The 17,397-nt window shown below is 34.2% G+C and overlaps 1 protein-coding gene across 2 annotated transcripts in view; it reads left to right on the top strand.

The window, feature by feature from the left end:
- Cdh12 (cadherin 12) overlaps positions 1-16,602 on the top strand; it is a 402,089-nt gene extending 385,487 nt beyond the window's left edge. For both annotated transcript variants that reach the window (XM_055619002.1, XM_055619003.1), the window contains 4 exons: positions 1,985-2,106; positions 3,813-3,930; positions 8,675-8,926; positions 16,100-16,602. In XM_055619002.1, coding sequence (XP_055474977.1) covers positions 1,985-2,106; positions 3,813-3,930; positions 8,675-8,926; positions 16,100-16,602 — 995 coding nt within the window. The remainder of the gene's footprint in view (positions 1-1,984; positions 2,107-3,812; positions 3,931-8,674; positions 8,927-16,099) is intronic.
- Positions 16,603-17,397: the final 795 nt, after the last annotated feature.

The following is a 17,397-nucleotide window of genomic DNA, read 5'->3' on the forward strand; positions in this document are numbered from 1 at the left end:
TAATAATAATAATAATAATAATAATAATAATAATAATAATAATAATAATAATAAATAAAATAGGTCACTACTTTTCAACACAATTCAATAAATTACATCACTAAATAAAATAAATCTGTATTACTCTAATAAGTTTAATACTCTGGCAAATATTTTACCCTTACATTAGCATAGTGGTTTTTAAGCAGAGATGTTATTGCTTTGCCAGTTGCTATTTGAAATTTAAAATGATTTTTTTATAGTATAATAATGAGTCTTGGAAAATCTTAGTATCCTATAGTGCACAAGATAAATTCACACACAAAAAGATTTATCTTAGTTAAAATATGAAAAATAAAAATGCCTTTGGAGAAAGACTTAATAATAAGATAATAGTATGCTCTTTTTGCAAAATTTACTAATGAAAATTGGTGTTAAACCACATTTCAAGAGCAAAAAAAAAGAAAAACAAAGTAGTAATCTGCCAAAAGTGAAACTGTGGTGGATTAAAATAGGCCTTGTATAAGAGGAAAAGAATGCAGTCAGTCCTGATGTATCTGATCCAGACCCTGATAGGCCATGGTCAGATAGAGGTGAGAAGGACTTCCCCTATCAGTGGACTAAGGCAAGGGCATTGGAGTAGAAGAGAGAGAGTGGGTGATCCTGGGAGGAGATGAGGGAAGGGGCCACAGCTGGAATACAAATGAATAAATTGTAACAAATAATAAATAATTAAATAATTAAATTACTACTTTTAGATTATGGAAGTAAATTTCTATGATAAATGTACTTAACTGAGAAAATCTGTTGCCTGATGAACACAACCCATCCTCTAACAAACTTAATCAAATAAAATGTGAATCTTGTACTTTAAATTTGAGATTCACTTCCCAGAATATATAGAAATACTGAGTCTCACATCATCATCATCTGGTTGAGGAATTGAACTGGTATATTATTTTTCATGAATTTTGTTAGCATTTGATTTAGTGGATTACTTCACTACTTTAAGTAATTTTATAGTCATAACATAGTTTATATATATACTATGTTTATAAACTTTAATTTATATTTTTATATATAGTTTGCATGTATATATGTATATATAAACTATGTACATATATATACAAACTATGTACATATAGTTTATATATAGTACATATATATACATATATTCATATATATACATAGTGTATATATATATAGTATGTATGTATAAACTATGTATATATACACTATATATATGTGTAGTATATATAAACTATAAGTTAGGAGGACTTCCCTTGTCAGTGGACTTAGAGAGGGGTAGGGAGGATATGGGGGGTGGGATTGGGAGGGAATGAGGGAGGAGGCTACAGCTGGGATACAAATTAAATAAAATGTAATTAATATAAAAAAATGAAAATAAAAATTTGTACATATGTAAAATAATACATATGTAAAAATAAATACATATGTAAAACTGAAGAATTTCAAGAAACCTTTATCAAAACTTGCTCTTTTTACTTTCCAATTTTAAGTTGTAGAAAGGTTTACAAAACCAATCTTCAGAATTTTATGTACAAAAAGAAACTCATAATAATGTTTATCCTGTATAGATATAGCTCCTAGGCAGTTCAGTCTTCATGTGGGCCTCCTAGTAAGTGGAGTAGGGGCTGTCTCTGACATAGACTCTCATACCCACTTGTGGATCACTTCATCCTGGTGGGGAAGAGGGGCTTGTCAGGCCACAGAGGAAGAGGATGCAGGCAATCCTACTGAGACTTCTTAGGCTGGGGTCAGAATGTAGGGGAGGAGCTCCCTCTCCCCCATTCTGAGGACTAGGAGAGGGGAATAGGAGGGAAGAGGGAGGGAGGGCAATACTGGGAGGAGACAAGGGAGGGGCTACAATCAGGATATGAAGTGAATAAATTTTAAAATTAAATTAAAAAAAAACAAATGTGGCTTCCAGAGAACCATTAGGCATGTTTTGTAATTATTGTTTTTCTTTTTATGTTTTAATCAGGTAACCCTTTATTAACCAGCAAAGTTAACATACTAATTAATGTCCTAGATGTCAATGAATTTCCTCCAGAAATATCTGTTCCATATGAGACAGCTGTGTGTGAAAATGCTAAACCAGGACAGGTATGTTGTTAATATTGTTAATAAATGTGGAATAACATTCCTCTGCATGTGTGTACTTTAGGTTTTAAGTCCAGACATGAATACAAAAGCATGTAGCTACTTTTCTGCATCAGATATTTTATGACTGTGATAGGCTCATGGGAACTAACAGTAGATAGAGGCATGCAAATGTAATCCCACAGTAACACAGCACACAGCAGAAGGCGTAGCCTGTTTTTGAGGTTGATGCTCCCTCCTTAAGAGACTCAGATTTAGGGTGGCATTTCCCATCTTAAATAATTCAATCAAATGCCCTTACAGGTGGAAGCTGTCACTTAGATTTTAGTTCATTCCATATGTAATCAAGTCGACAATCAAGAAAAGTCGTAACATTTCTTATGGTAAAACTTACTGAACTGCTACTTTCCATGATTTAGATCTTCTAGATGTTATTTTATGCACAATTGTAAGCCATAATAATTGTGTGAGACAAATAAAATATGTTCTGTGGAAGGAATTCATACTGTGAAAATCTTACTAAGTAAATTCATTTTTTTCCTTGTCACTAATATTGATACTTATCACCCCTCTAATACTATCTATCTTTCATCTATCTATATATCTATCTTTCTTTCTTTCTATCCAATATCTATCTAGTATTTACCTATGTATAATCTATCTTTCACACACACACACACACACACACACACACACACACGTATGTATGTATTTGTATGTTTGTAGTAAGGCAGAAAATAGTCATGAGATTAGATTACAACCAGAAATCATTTTAAAAAAAGTAGTAGATGAATCACAGTTCTGAAAGTCTTTTTATATGTATTTATCCACCAAGACCAGATTCTTCTGTGAGTAGTCTAAGCTGTTATTGTAGATACTTCATTTTCTTGGATCTTTTCCACATTTTTAGCCCTTTCCCTTATATATTTCCTAATCTTTTCTCTGACATAGAGTTCTTGGATATTATGTCTGTTATGCCTTCTAATTTGCTGGTCTATGAAGTTATTTACAAGTTTTATATCATCAACCTCCAAAATCATTTTTAGTTTAAATCTGAAGGGCACAATGCTGAAGTATTTAGGTTCTAGTCAACATATATTATTTCTGGGAGCACTGTGGGAAACATTTTGAAATAAAGATGTGAATATTTCCTTATCCAAGTATCAGAAAAACACATATTACATAATCCTAAGCAATGGGGTAGAGGTAGAACAGCAACAGAAACAGGTACTTATTATCTGTCTCATCATTTAATTTTTTTAATAAATCTACTCTCACAAAGGTACTTGTTCTTTAATATTTTTTTTCCTTTCAAGGATACTTAGATAATCAAATGTCTTGTTTCTAGAAAGATTTTATATTTAGTATAGAGAGCATTTATTTCACTGAATTTAACATGCAAGCAAGTGCCTTTTATTTTCATTTTGCTTGTTAGAGAGCATTTTCAATGCTGGTAAGCTTTTTGGTTACACAAATATTGATTTAGAATCAGCCTGTGTTTTCTGGTCGTAGCTGCCATTATTACCTGTAAATGCTTAGAGAATTGCTTTCAAAAGGTATGTGTAAGTAATTGAGGCCACACATACTGATTCAAACAATGTCATTTCTGTCCACTTCCATTCATTATTTAATAAAGTTATTAGCTTGTTGTGTAAAGTTCCCTGTGAAATTGATGACTGACTTCAAGTTTAATCTCAACTTTGTTTCAGATAATTCAGATAGTCAGTGCTGCAGACCGAGATCTTTCACCTTCTGGGCAACAGTTCTCCTTTAGATTGTCACCAGAGGCTGCTATCAAACCAAATTTTACAGTTCATGACTTCAAAAGTAAGTATAACCACTTACCAATTTACCTATTATGTACTTTTGTCAAAGGGCATAGGGAGAGGAATCAATGCTTTTCTTAAAAGCAGTTTTCTACAACAGAAATCCGTATATAAGAAATATAAAAATGTTAATAGTAACAAATAATTACTCAATGATGATTATCAGTTAATACACCTTTCTTTTCTTAAAAAAGGATCCAGGCTTTTTAAGATTCAAGCAACTAAAACGCTCTCAGGGAAACTGAGTGTTTCCTTGTTTTGAATATAGCAGTAGAGTGATAAGCACTTTTCTTATACATGCAAATTAATTCTGTATTCTATTTTATTTGAGCAACAAACAGCTCAAGGTTATGAATTGGGAAGTTCAATTAGAGTGAACAGGATTTTATTCCCACTGCATTATACCCTAGTGGCTACAACTGACAAAATTACCCTAAATAAATTCAGCCTCGCAGCATCCGTATTGAGACCATATGGAAGGCCTTTAGTACAATGCTTGAAATGTTTCTGTCGAGATAATCCTAGCTGCAGTTTCTGCCAACATGTCTTCCACTCCTCTTTGACAATAATATTTGCCATCAATACTGCTCTGTCTAATATTACTATATCTGTTAATATTACAAGCAAGAACTGAAACATATTCAGGATTAGATGTATGGGTGTGCCTCATTTGATGGTGGTGCTGGTTTATTTTTTGTTGTTGTTTTGTTTTTAATAATTTCATCCTAACAGCAGAAAAGATCCAATTACAAATGATGTGTTACCCTTATCAAATGTGAAGGTCTTCCTCTTCTGCCTTAAGTATGATCAGAGCAACCACATTAACTACAATAGGGCAAAATCTTCTAGCAAAATATTGAATGGATTTTAAAATGTATTAGGTATTTTGCTAATAGTATTTGTTTAAATATACTTTCCTGCCATCACGAAATTAAAAATGTAAAGCCAAGCCATTTCCAAGTCAGAGTTGTATTAAGACTTGCAAATATTATTTCTGTGACTTTATGTGTTAATATACTCTATGGACGTATATAATATACTCTATGGACCTATATACTGTGTAATAATTATTAAATATAATATACTATGATATAATATTTGGTGGAAAAACTGAAGTCTAAACAGCTTTTTTTAATTTAATTTTTATTTTTTTATTAGTTACAGTTCATTCACTTTGTATCCCAGTTGTAGCCCCTCTCTCTTTCCCTCCCAATCCCACTCTCCCTCCCTTATCTCCTCCTATGCCCCTGTCCAAGCCCACTGCTAGGGGAGGTCCTCCTCCCCTTCCATCTGACCCTAGCTTATCACATCTCATCAGGACTGGCTGCATTGCCCTCCTCTGTGCCTGGCAAGGCTGCTCCCCATCAGATTTTGTTTTTAAAACTAGTAAAAATAATATAATGACATATTGATGATTGTGACAATTCCCCAAAACTAAAGGCTGTCGGGAGAAAGCCTAATTTGTGCAATAACTAGAGGGAAGAAAGTCTGAGTTGTCATATTTCTCATTGATGAACTCAAATGGTTTGGCTCCATCCTATAGTGTGATATGAAGAATAGTTGTTGGTTTTAAGTAAAAAGCACACTAAAATGTATGACTTTAAAAATACCATAGCACATGCTTTTATAATGCAGACAGTAAGAGTTTAAAGTGTAAAAGTGGTCAGTATTTAGATAGAAAATAATGCTGTCTAAGCAAATGGAGCCTGTGGTAGTTTGAATGAAAATGCCCTTATAGACTCAGATGTTTGAACACTTGGTTACTAGTTGCTAAAACTGTTCGGAAATGATTAGAAGATAAAGAATTAATGGAGGAGGAGCTGTCTCTGGGGCCTGCTTTGAGCTATCAAAAGCCTATGTCACTTTCAGTCAACTTTCTTACTTCCTGATGGTGGATCAAGGTGTGGATCTTCAGGCCTGGCTCAGGGCCATGTCAGCTAGCTTGCCTGGCTGCCTGCTGCCATGCTGTAGAACCTTATAGTCATGAATCTTACCCACAAAATTGCCTTGGGTCTTGGGGTCTTTTGTCAGCAATAGGAAAAGCAACTGAAACAAAATCATGTTTTCAGCTTATTTATAAGACGTTAGACAAGAACTTAAATTCAATGATCTTTGAAACCTTTGAAAAATTGGAGTGACAGTTTAATATGATCAGAATTCTTGTTTAGAAAGATCACTGTGACCATATCTAATGGCTGTGAAGACTAAGCTAACTTAGTGGAGAACAAATTGATAAAGATTTTTGCTGCATCTTTTGTATTTTAATGAAGAAAAATCAAATTTCAAGGTCTTAATCTTGAATAACTAAGTAGATGGTTAAATCACTACACAGAAATACTATTTTACAGAAGGCATGTATGTATACTTTTTTATTTGACTTTGGATATTTATCTTCTCTACATAACTATATTTTGTAATATAAATACTGAATGTCTTATATAACATTTGGTAGTGCAAAGTTAAAGTTTTAATGAATTCAAAACCAATATTCAAGAACAGAAAATGCAACTTGAAAATTTCTATATAATTTTCTGTACTCCTCTCTTTATTATAAATTATATTTGTTAAATATTTTCAGTTTATTGAAACATTTTAAGCATGGAAATGATGTTTCATGTACCATTCCCCCATAATCGAAAGAACAAGAAATAGAGCATATTCACTTATCATTAACAATAAATTAGAAGCAAATATTTTAGGTTCCTTTTTCATCTAAATTTAGCTATAAAATACAGAATTGCTTCATCACTCCAAAGAGCTTTATATTTTTAATTTCTCTTGTCCTAATGACGGTCCCTCAGGTTATGATCTCTATTCATACGTGCCTCCTTTGACTCAACCCACTGGAGTTAATCGCTGGGTTTTGAAGAAAATGATGGTGCTTCAGTCAGTCTTCATTTCTTTATGGCTATCATTAGCTCAAAGATTTGCCTCCACTTAAACTCTTTGAGTAGATTGCTCATGGTGAGGATACCTTGATGTTTTCCTTCATCTTAAAAATATTAGAAGAGGACATTGTAGCCATCCCTGAAGAGACCTGATAGGCTAGGTTCAGATGGAAGGGGAGGAGGACTTCCCCCATCAATGGCCTTAGGCAGGGAGAAGATGAGGGAGGGAGGATGGGATCTGGAGGGAATGAGGGAGAGGGATACAGCTGGGATACAAAGTAAATAAACTGTAATTAATATAAAAATAATAAAGGAAAAAGATTATAATATAGTTACATTTATCTCTTCCCTTTCCTCCCTCCAACCCCTCCCATATGCTTCTTTCCACTGTCCTTCAAGTTCATGGCCTTTATTTTTCACTAGTCGTTACTGCAAGCATATGCATATATGTATGTATACATGTGGTATATATATATATATATATATATATATATATATATATACATATATACATATATATATATTTAGGTATTTATATTTATAAAAATATATACATGTATACATATATATTCATGCTCAGACATATATTGTTACTTGCATGTATGGGAAACCTTGTGTATTTAAACGCTTGAATCTAAAGAAGCATGAGAGTGGACAGTCATCTAGATGTATGTTTACACAGATAGGTATGTCCAATGATCATTAAGTTGGATGACAATTAAAGACATTTTTTATTATTAAAGACAATTTTTCCAGGTTTTCCTATAAAAAAAATATATATATACACATATATATATAGTCTCCAGAATGATGATAAATAATCCTTACAAAGCAAACCTTAGTCTTTTATCTACAAAGTTTTCTCATAAAGGTGCTTCTTATGGCAATAAGTATAGAGAGGCTGGTTAAATAAAAGTTGTAAATTCAACCTATGATAAATATGGTGGATTGTGACTAGAATAGTATATATATCTAACATAACTTTATTTTAATATGTAGTACGATTTTTAATTATTTACCTAATTCCTGAGGATATTATAAAGTTTATATTTAAAATTATTTTTTAATATTTTTAATTAAAATTATAGAATGAATAAAAGAACATGTTTGGTTAACTGTCTCAAGATAAATAAGACTAAATACATTTCTAAAAAAATTTCAATATTGATATCTGACTCTATGATTAGATATTTTCTTGTATTAATAAAAGTGAAAAATCATTATTGTTGATTTCATTAACAATACACTGGACTACATTTCCAACTACTAGAAAAAGTAATTATTTACTTCATGACGTTTAGAAATTTTAATGAATTTTGATATTTTTAAACATGCTGTGTTTTCCTTCCCATATTTTATATTCTAATTGATATGAAAAATGAAAGAAAAAAACATATAAATAGAAACCATTTCTTTTAAACACATTTTCAATTCATTGCCATTTCCCCAACAAATAATTTCAAAGAACATTCTTCATAATCTGCTTGTCAAACTTTCAGTTTTTTAGGATTTAGAATTATAACATTTATAAAATTTTCCCCACTTAATTAGATTTTGAAATAAAAAAAATAAAAATTAAAAACTAAGTCAACCTGACTTTTGTATCATTTGTGGTGTAAGTCTTTATTGTTTGTGAATTAAAAAGTCCATCCATATGTTACTGGTATTAATGTTTCTCTTTCCCAGCGTACTATTTTAATTACATCTGATCACAACTTGACAGTTTTTATAATGATATAATAAATAATTTAAGTGAAGATTCATTTAAAAAAGCATACTACTGTTTAGCTGATACTAATTTAAGACTTGAAGTGAAACTCACTGTAACTGTGTTATCATAAATGTCATGTTTTTCAGACAACACAGCTGGAATTGAAACCCGGAGAAATGGATACAGCCGCAGGCAGCAGGAGTTGTATTTTCTTCCTATTATAATAGAAGACAGCAGTTATCCTGTCCAGAGCAGCACAAACACAATGACTATTCGAGTGTGTAGATGTGACTCTGATGGGTCCATCCTGTCTTGCAATGTGGAGGCAATTTTTCTACCTGTGGGACTTAGCACTGGAGCTCTGATTGCAATCCTACTATGCATTGTTATACTCTTAGGTTGGTTTCCATATTGATCAGATTCTCTTTATCTCTATCTATCTCTTTACCTGCTTCTCGACTTACAATATCTCTATTTTTTGGTTACTGAGCATGTTAGAAAATAATTGGTTACTAAAAATAATTTTGTATTAAATTTTTTTCTGTTGGTACTTCACATACCAAACATAATCAATAATATCTTTATAATTGCATGTTGAAATTTTGACTCTTTTTTCCAACATGAAACTAGATGTGATAAATATCCATTTAAATATCAATATGGATATTGATAAATATCCATTTGTCAATTAATTTTGCACATTGTCAATTGTTATTCTCTAACAAAACTATATTATATTTTAAAAGGTCTCAGCTAGATAATACTTGGTAATTTCCAGCTCAAGAAATAATGAAGAAAACAGAGAGGCTAGAAAATATTCAGAAGGCAAACAGATGCCAAATATGATTACATTTTGATTGCGCTGCCTTCCCCAAAAGTCTTTTACCCCTCCCACATCCCAAAACAAATTTAAAAAATTCCCACTTTATTAGAGGAGAGCTGACTAACATATCCAGAAGCGCTGCTAGGAAAATGTTTTAAATCACCATATTTTGTAACACTGTATTTGTTAAAAGCTTTTCACTCTGGCATTAATTCTGGTCAGATTTTCCATTTACTGATTACTTCAATGAGAGAAATTATTTATTTTGCTGTTGACTCGTTTAACACCAAAGGAGACAGATGTACATCTGGGCATTAAACTTAAGCAAGCAGAGTCATCCTTTAAAACATTCTAACAACAAGGATATTGCTTTTATTCCCTTGAATATAAATGATGGTAAGCAGATGTAGATAATAGTGCCTGAGTCAGGTCTTCACGAGAACACAGAGAGCAAACTTCTAAATCACTGTGAGCAGTATAGATATTAATCCTGTGTGGATAACTTGGTTACATGAAGAAGGCACTCTTCACATCCTCATTTATTTCATTTGTCTCTGGCATGTTCTTACTGATGTTACAAACTTCAAACTGTATATTCAAATAGAATTCACATATAGGAAATTATCCATTTTTGCTTAGTATTTTACCTCAGCTAAATAGCACCTATTCTCCTCTGTAATCAGTAGCTATCTGAACCTGTAATACTTGCGAATGTTCTTAAAAAGGCTCAGAATATTCTACCTAGTCTTTGTTTCATGAAGTAAACAAACTGTTATCTTACAAGTATTATATAATGACACTTACAGTGTGCTTATCTACCAAAAACTTCCTGAATATCCACATTTCACTTGTCCAGATATTATTAATTCCCTTTTATGAATAAGAACTACCTGCATTCATTGTCCTGCATTAGATTCTGCTTAAAAAAGTAGTTTTCCAAAGTAAGGGGAACAAGGACTATTTCTAACAGGATCTCAAGGGCAGGCTGTTTGACCCCCCCGCCCCAGGGGAGGAGCAGTCTGTTAGGCCACAGAGGAGGACTTTGCAGCCAGCCCTGAAGATACCTGATAAAACAGGGTCAGATGAAAGGGGAGGAGGTCCTCCCCTATCAGTGGACTTGGAAAGGGACAGGGAGGAGACCAGGGAGGGAGTGTGGGGTTGGGGAGGGAATGAGGGAGCGGGATACAGCTGGGACACAGAGTTAACAAAATGTAACTAAAAAGAAAAATAAAATAAAAAAAAACAAAAAAATAAAAATAAAAAAAATAAAAAACCTCTATTCCCTGACTACCCAGCCACATACTATTTAGTTTTTTTTGTTTTGTTTTGTTTTTTTTGTATTTTTTTTTTTTTGTGAAGTTGGGGTAAAAAATATAAATCTGCTTCTGGAATAGCTCACTCAGGATGATTTTTTCCAGTTCCCACCATTTGCCTGCAAATTTCATGATTTCCCTGTTTTTCATTGCTGAGTAATATTCCATTGTGTAGATGTACCACAATTTCTGTATCCATTCCTCATTTGAGGGGTATCTGGGCTGTTTCCAACTTCTGGCTATTACAAATAAAGCTGCTACACACATGTTTGAGCACATGTCCTTGTTGTGTACTTGAGCCTCTTTTGGATATATGCAAGGAGTGGTATAGCTGGATCTTGAGGAAGCGCAATTCTTAGCTGTCTGAGAAAGCATCAGATTGATTTCCAGAGTGGTTGTACAAGTTTACATTTCCACCAGCAGTGGAGGAGGGTTCCCCTTTCTCCACAAGCTCTCCAGTATGTGCTGTCAATTGAGTTTTTCATCTTGGCCATGCTGATGTGAGTAAGGTGAAATCTCAGGGTCGTTTTGATTTGCATTTTCCTGATGGCTAATGAGGTTGAACATTTCATCAAGTATTTATCTGCTATTTGATATTCCTCTATGGAGAATTCTCTATTCTCCATTTTTTAATTGGGTTACTTGATTTGTTGCTTTTCAACTTCTTTAGTTCTTTATATATACTGAATATTAGCCCTCTGTCAGAAATAGGGTGAATGAAGATTCTTTCCCAATCTTTAGGCAGTCATTTTTTTTTTTTGATGACACAGTATATACTCACTCATATAGACATAAAATATAGGATAAACCTACTAAAATCTCTATATCTAAAGAAACTGATCAAGAGGGAGGACTCTGGTTAAAATGCTCAATCCCCATCCAGAAAGGCAAAGAGGATGGACATCAGAAGAAGGAGCAAACAGGGAACAATTTAGGAGCCTGCCACAGAAGGCCTCGAAAAGGCTCTGTCCTGCAGACAATTAATGCCGATGCTGAGACTTATGGGCAACCTCTGGACATAGTGCAGGGAATCTTATGAAAGAAGTGGGAAATATTAAGATCTGGAAAGAAAAGGAGTTTGCTTTTGGCAGGATGGCCATTTTCACAATGTTATTCCTACCAATCCATGAGCACGGGAGATCTTTCCATCTTCTGAGATCTTCTTCAATTTCTTTCTTCAGAGACTTGAGGTTTTTTTCAAACAGGTCTTTCACTTGTTTAGTTAATGTCACCCCAAGGTACTCTATGTTATTAGTGGCTATTGTGAAGGGTGTTCTTTCCCTAATTTCTTTCTCGGCCCTTTTGTCTTTTGTATACAGGAGGGCTTCTGATTTTTTTGAGTTGATTTTGTATCCTGCCACTTTGCTGAAGGTGGTTATCTGCTGAAGGAGTTCTCTGGTTGAATTTTTGGGGTCACTCATGTATACTATCATATCATCTGCAAATAGTGATCCTTTGACTTCTTCCTTTCTGATTTTTATCCCCTTGATCTCCTTTAGTTGACTTACTGCTCTGGATAGGACTTCAAGTACTATGTTGAAGAGGTATGGAGACAATGGGCAGCCTTGTCTTGTCCCTGATTTCAGTGGGATTTCTTTAAGTTTCTCTCCATTGATTTTGATTCTGGCGATAGGCTTGGTGTATATTGCCTTTACTATGTTTAAGTATGTGCCTTGTATCCCTGATCTCTCCAAGATTTTAAACATAAATGGGTGTTGGACTTTGTCAAATGCTTTTTCAGCATCTAAGGAGATGATCATGTGGTTTTTCTACTTAATTTTGATTATATGGTGGATTATAGTGATGAATTTTGTTATTTTATTCCACCCTTGCATGCTTGGGATGAAACCTACTTGGTCATACTGGATGATATCTTTTATGAGTTCTTGGATTCAGTTTGCAAGTACTTTATTGAGTATTTTTACGTCAATGTTCATAAGAGAGATAGGTCTGAAGTTTTCTTTTTTTGTTGCGTCTTTGTGTGCTTTGGGTATCAAGGTGACTGTTGCTTCATAGAATGAGTTTGGTAATGTTCCTTCTGTTTCTATTTTGTGGAATAGTTTGAGGAGAATTAATGTTAGCACTTCTTTGAAGGTCTGGTAGAATTCTGTGTTGAAACCATCTGGCCCAGGTCTTTTTTTGGAGGGGAGACTGTTAATGACTGCTTCTATTTCCTTGGGGGATATAGGGCTATTCAGTCTTTCTACCTGATCTTGACTTAATGTTGGTAGATGGAATCTATCGAGAAAATTTCCATTTCATTTAGATTTTCAAATTTTGTGGCATATAGGCTTTTGTAGTATGACCTAATGATTATTTGGATTTCTTCAGTGTCTGTAGTTATGTCCCTCTTTTCATTCATGATTTTGCTGATTTGGATAGATTCTCTCTGCTCTTTAGTTAGCATGGCTAAGAATTTCTCTATTTTTTGATTTTCTCAAAGAACCAGCTTTTTGTTTCATTGATTCTTTGAATAGTTTCATTTGTTTCTAATTGATTGATTGCAGCCCTGAGTTTGATTATTTTCAGCCTTCTGCTCCTCTTGGGTGCATCTCTTTCTAGGGTTTTTTTTTTTTTTCTAGGGTTTTCAGTTGGGCCATTAAGTTACTTGTGTGTGATACAAATTTCTTCTTGCAGGCACTTAGTGCTATAAATTTTCCTCTGAGCACTGCTTTCAATGTGTCCCATAAATTTGGGTATGTTGTGCCTTCATTTTCAGTGAGTTCTAGGAAGTCTTTAATTTCTTTCTTTATTTCTTCCTTAACGCAGCTGTCATTGAGTGGTAAGTTGTTCAGTTTCCATGTGCGTGTAGGTTTTTGGTTATTTCCATTGTTGTTGAGGTCCAGCTTCAGTCCATGTTGGTCTGATAGAATACAAGGGATTATCTCAATCTTTTTATATCTGTTGAGGCTTGCTTTGTGACCAACTATATTTTGGAGAAGGTTCCATGTGGTGCTGAAAAGAAGGTATACTCTTTTGAGTTTGGGTAAAAAGATCTGTAGACGTCTATTAAGTCCATTTAGGGACTCTGTAATGCTTTTATTTCCCTATTTGGTTTCTGTCTGGTTGATCTGTCCCTTGGTGAGAGTGGGGTGTTGAAGTCACCCCACTATTAGGGTATTGGGATCAATGTGTGGTTTAAGCTTTAATAATATTTCATTTATGAATGTAGGTGCTCTTATATTTGGGGCATAGATGTTTAGAATTGTGATGTCTTCTTGGTGAATTTTTCCTTTGATGAAAATGTAGTGCCCCTCTACGTCTTTTTTGATTAGTTTTGGTTGAAAATCTATTTTATTAGATATTAGGATAGCCACTCCTGCTTGTTTTTTGGGTCCATTTGCTTGAAAAACTGTTCTCCAGCATTTTACTCTGAGGTAATGTTTATCTTTGTTGCGTAGGTGTGTTTCTTGGACGCAGCAGAATGTTGGTTCCTGTTTCCGTACCCATTCTGTTAGTCTGTGTCTTTTTATTGGGGAGTTGAGTCCATTGATGTTGATAGATAATAATGACCATTGAATGTTATTTCCTATTATTGTGGAGTTGGCGATGTTACTGTGAATCATTGCTTGTTTGCTTCTGATTTTTGTTGGAAATTATCCTTAACCTATGTTTTCTTGGGTGTAGTTGTTTTCATTGGATTGGAATTTTCCTTCTAGTATCTTCTGTAGGGCTGGGTTGCTATTCAAATATTGCTTAAATTTAGTTTTGTCGTGGAATATTTTATTTTCTCCATCTATGTTGATTGAAAGGTTTGCTGGGTATAGTAGTCTAGGTGGGCATCTGTGGTCCCCTAGGGCCTGCATGATATCTCCCCAGGCCCTTCTGGCTTTCTTAGTTTCTGATGAGAAGTCTGGTGTGATTCTGATAGTTTTTCCTTTATATGTTACTTGGCTTTTTTCCCTTGCTTCTTTTTGTATCTTTTGTTTGTTCTGTAGATTATGTGTTTTGACTATGATGTGGCGTGAGGAGTTTCTTCTCTGGTCTAGTCTATTTGGTGTTCTGGAGGCCTCTTGTATGTTTGTGGACATCTCTTTCATTAGGTTGGGAAAATTTTCTTCTATGATTTTCTTGAAAATATTTTCTGGACCTTGTAGCCTGGGCTCCTCTTCAATTCCTATTATTCTTAGATTTTGCCTTCTCATGGTGTCCTTGATTTCTTGGATGGTTTGTGTTTGGGATTTTTCTGATTTTATTTTTGCTTTGAGAGAAGTATCAGTTTCTGTGAGTGTCTCTTCAGCACCTGAGATTCTCTCTTCCATCTCTTGTATTCTATTAGTGAGGCTTACCTTTGTGATTTCTTCTCTTTTCTCTAAGTTCTTTAGTTCCAGGGTTTTCTCGGTTTGTGTTTTCTTTATTGATTCTAATTCTGTTTTCATGTCTTGTAACATTTCCTTCATCTGTTTGAATGTGGATTCTTGTGTCTCCAAGATGGTCTCTATTTTTTTGTTTGTTTCCTCCTTTAGTGCCTCTGCTTCTGCCCCCAATTGTTTGGCTATATTTGCATGTGTTTCTTTAAGAGCTTCTTCATTCACTTCGTTTTTCTTTGTTTCTATTTGGGAGACCAAATCTTTAAGGGAAATCCCTTAAAGATTTATATCCTCTTTAACTGTTTGAATCTCTATGACTATTTCTCTGAGAGATTTGTTGGTTTCCTCTTTATGTGCCTCAATTAACTGGATAATCATAGCTTTAAAATCATTTTCTTGTGTTTCTGCTGAGTTGGAGTGTCCAATTATTTTGGAGGTTTCTGGTGAAGCCATGATATCTTGATTTGCGTTGGTTGTGTTCTTTCGCTGACCTCTGGCCATTTGGTTATCCGTAGTGTTCACTGTCTGTTCCTGGATTCTGCAGGTCAGACTGGTTTTTCTCTGGTATCTGGAGAATTCTTCAGGAAAACGGGTGAGGTCTAGTGGTTTCAGTGTGTGTGTTTGTTATTCAGCTATACCTGTAGAAGGAAAGTTCAAAGGCGCAGAAGGGCAGATGCGGGGTTATAGCTGGTATTTTAATAAGAATTTTATAGTTGGCAATTCATCCATGAGTGATATTTAAATGTTTCTTTATAATAAAATAGCCATGCATTTTTGTATCACTTTCTCCAAATATCTACACAGTAAGCAGAGACATTTTATCTTATTGATATTTTTGTTGTTACAATGTTTTCTCTGAGTCCAAAATCTTAAAATACAGATAGAAAAATATTTGGTAATATTAATATCATTTCTTTGATTCCCTGGTATTTAGCACTTCAATGTGAAGTTGCCATTAGACCATTCACAAGCACATACATGACCTTATTAGTGACAGTACTCTAACTGTGAACATACTATGAATTTTTTAAATGCAGCTGTCTTCCTCTACTTTAGTATTTATAGAGAGATGAAGTGATACATGTGCTTTCATTTAACACACATTTTAACTTTGTTTTTTTATAGCTATAGTTGTGCTGTATGTAGCGTTGAGAAGGCAGAGGAAGAAAGATACCCTAATGACCTCTAAGGAAGACATCAGAGACAATGTCATCCACTATGATGATGAAGGAGGTGGGGAGGAGGACACCCAGGCTTTTGATATTGGAGCTCTGCGAAATCCCAAGGTTATTGAAGAGAACAAAATTCGCAGGGATATAAAACCAGACTCCCTCTGTTTACCTCGTCAGAGACCACAAGTGGAAGATAACACAGACATAAGGGATTTTATTCACCAAAGGCTGCAGGAAAATGATGCGGATCCAGCTGCCCCACCATATGATTCCTTGGCCACTTATGCTTATGAGGGAAACGGATCAGTGGCAGAGTCACTCAGCTCCATAGACTCTCTCACCACAGAAGCTGACCAGGACTACGATTATCTCTCAGACTGGGGACCCCGCTTTAAAGTCTTGGCAGACATGTTTGGAGAAGAAGAAGAGAGTTACATCCCTGATAATGTTACCTAGGAGAGGAGAAAAAGCTGATATACATGTAGTGGAGAAAATTTTGACAAAAGTAACACAAATAACACACACACACACAAACACACAAAAACACACACACGTTCCAAGGTTTTACAGTACACTGTTTTTTTTATTATTATTATCCTGTTTCTAACAAGTTGCTCTATTTATCATATTGCCATCTTGGTTTATTTGGTAGACACAAGATAAATCCTGTAATAGTACTTGCTTTCTTTTGTTTTGTTATTTCAGGAACATGCTGAGACGAGCTCAGGCCTATTAAATACAATTCACTGATATGACAACCTAGAATGAAGATAGGTATGTGGCATCACAGTGGAAGAGTGTGAGATTTTTCTTAATTCCACTAAAGTGCCTATTGAAACTCTTATCATTTAAAGTGGTGTACATATCATTCTGCTGTGATAGCTTTGCAGGATTCAGAGATAAAGCAGAACAAAGCAGGCAGTGTCTCTATGTCAAGGAGCAACCGTGACATGCTGACTCTCATTTCTTTCAAGAACACAGAAGAATGCTTCCCAAACTCCATCTTCTTATATGGCAAAGGTTTTTTCTTTTGTAAATTATAAGCTGAAAAAAAAAGAGGTATTTGTTTTTCCTATCCTTTCAGAAACTGGAATAAATGAAATATTATTAAATTCAATATGTAAGTCATGAATTCTAAGAGCAATGCTTAAATCATGGCATTAGTTCATGTAAAAGATGTTAATTAAGTTGTAAGTTTTCCAAAAAATAAAATCATACAGAAGAAACAAAAAGAATCCCTCTTTATAAAGA

The sequence above is a fragment of the Psammomys obesus genome, unplaced genomic scaffold (assembly GCF_907164565.1).
Source record: "Psammomys obesus unplaced genomic scaffold, mPsaObe1.curated_primary_1811, whole genome shotgun sequence".
In the NCBI taxonomy this organism is placed as follows: domain Eukaryota; kingdom Metazoa; phylum Chordata; class Mammalia; order Rodentia; family Muridae; genus Psammomys; species Psammomys obesus.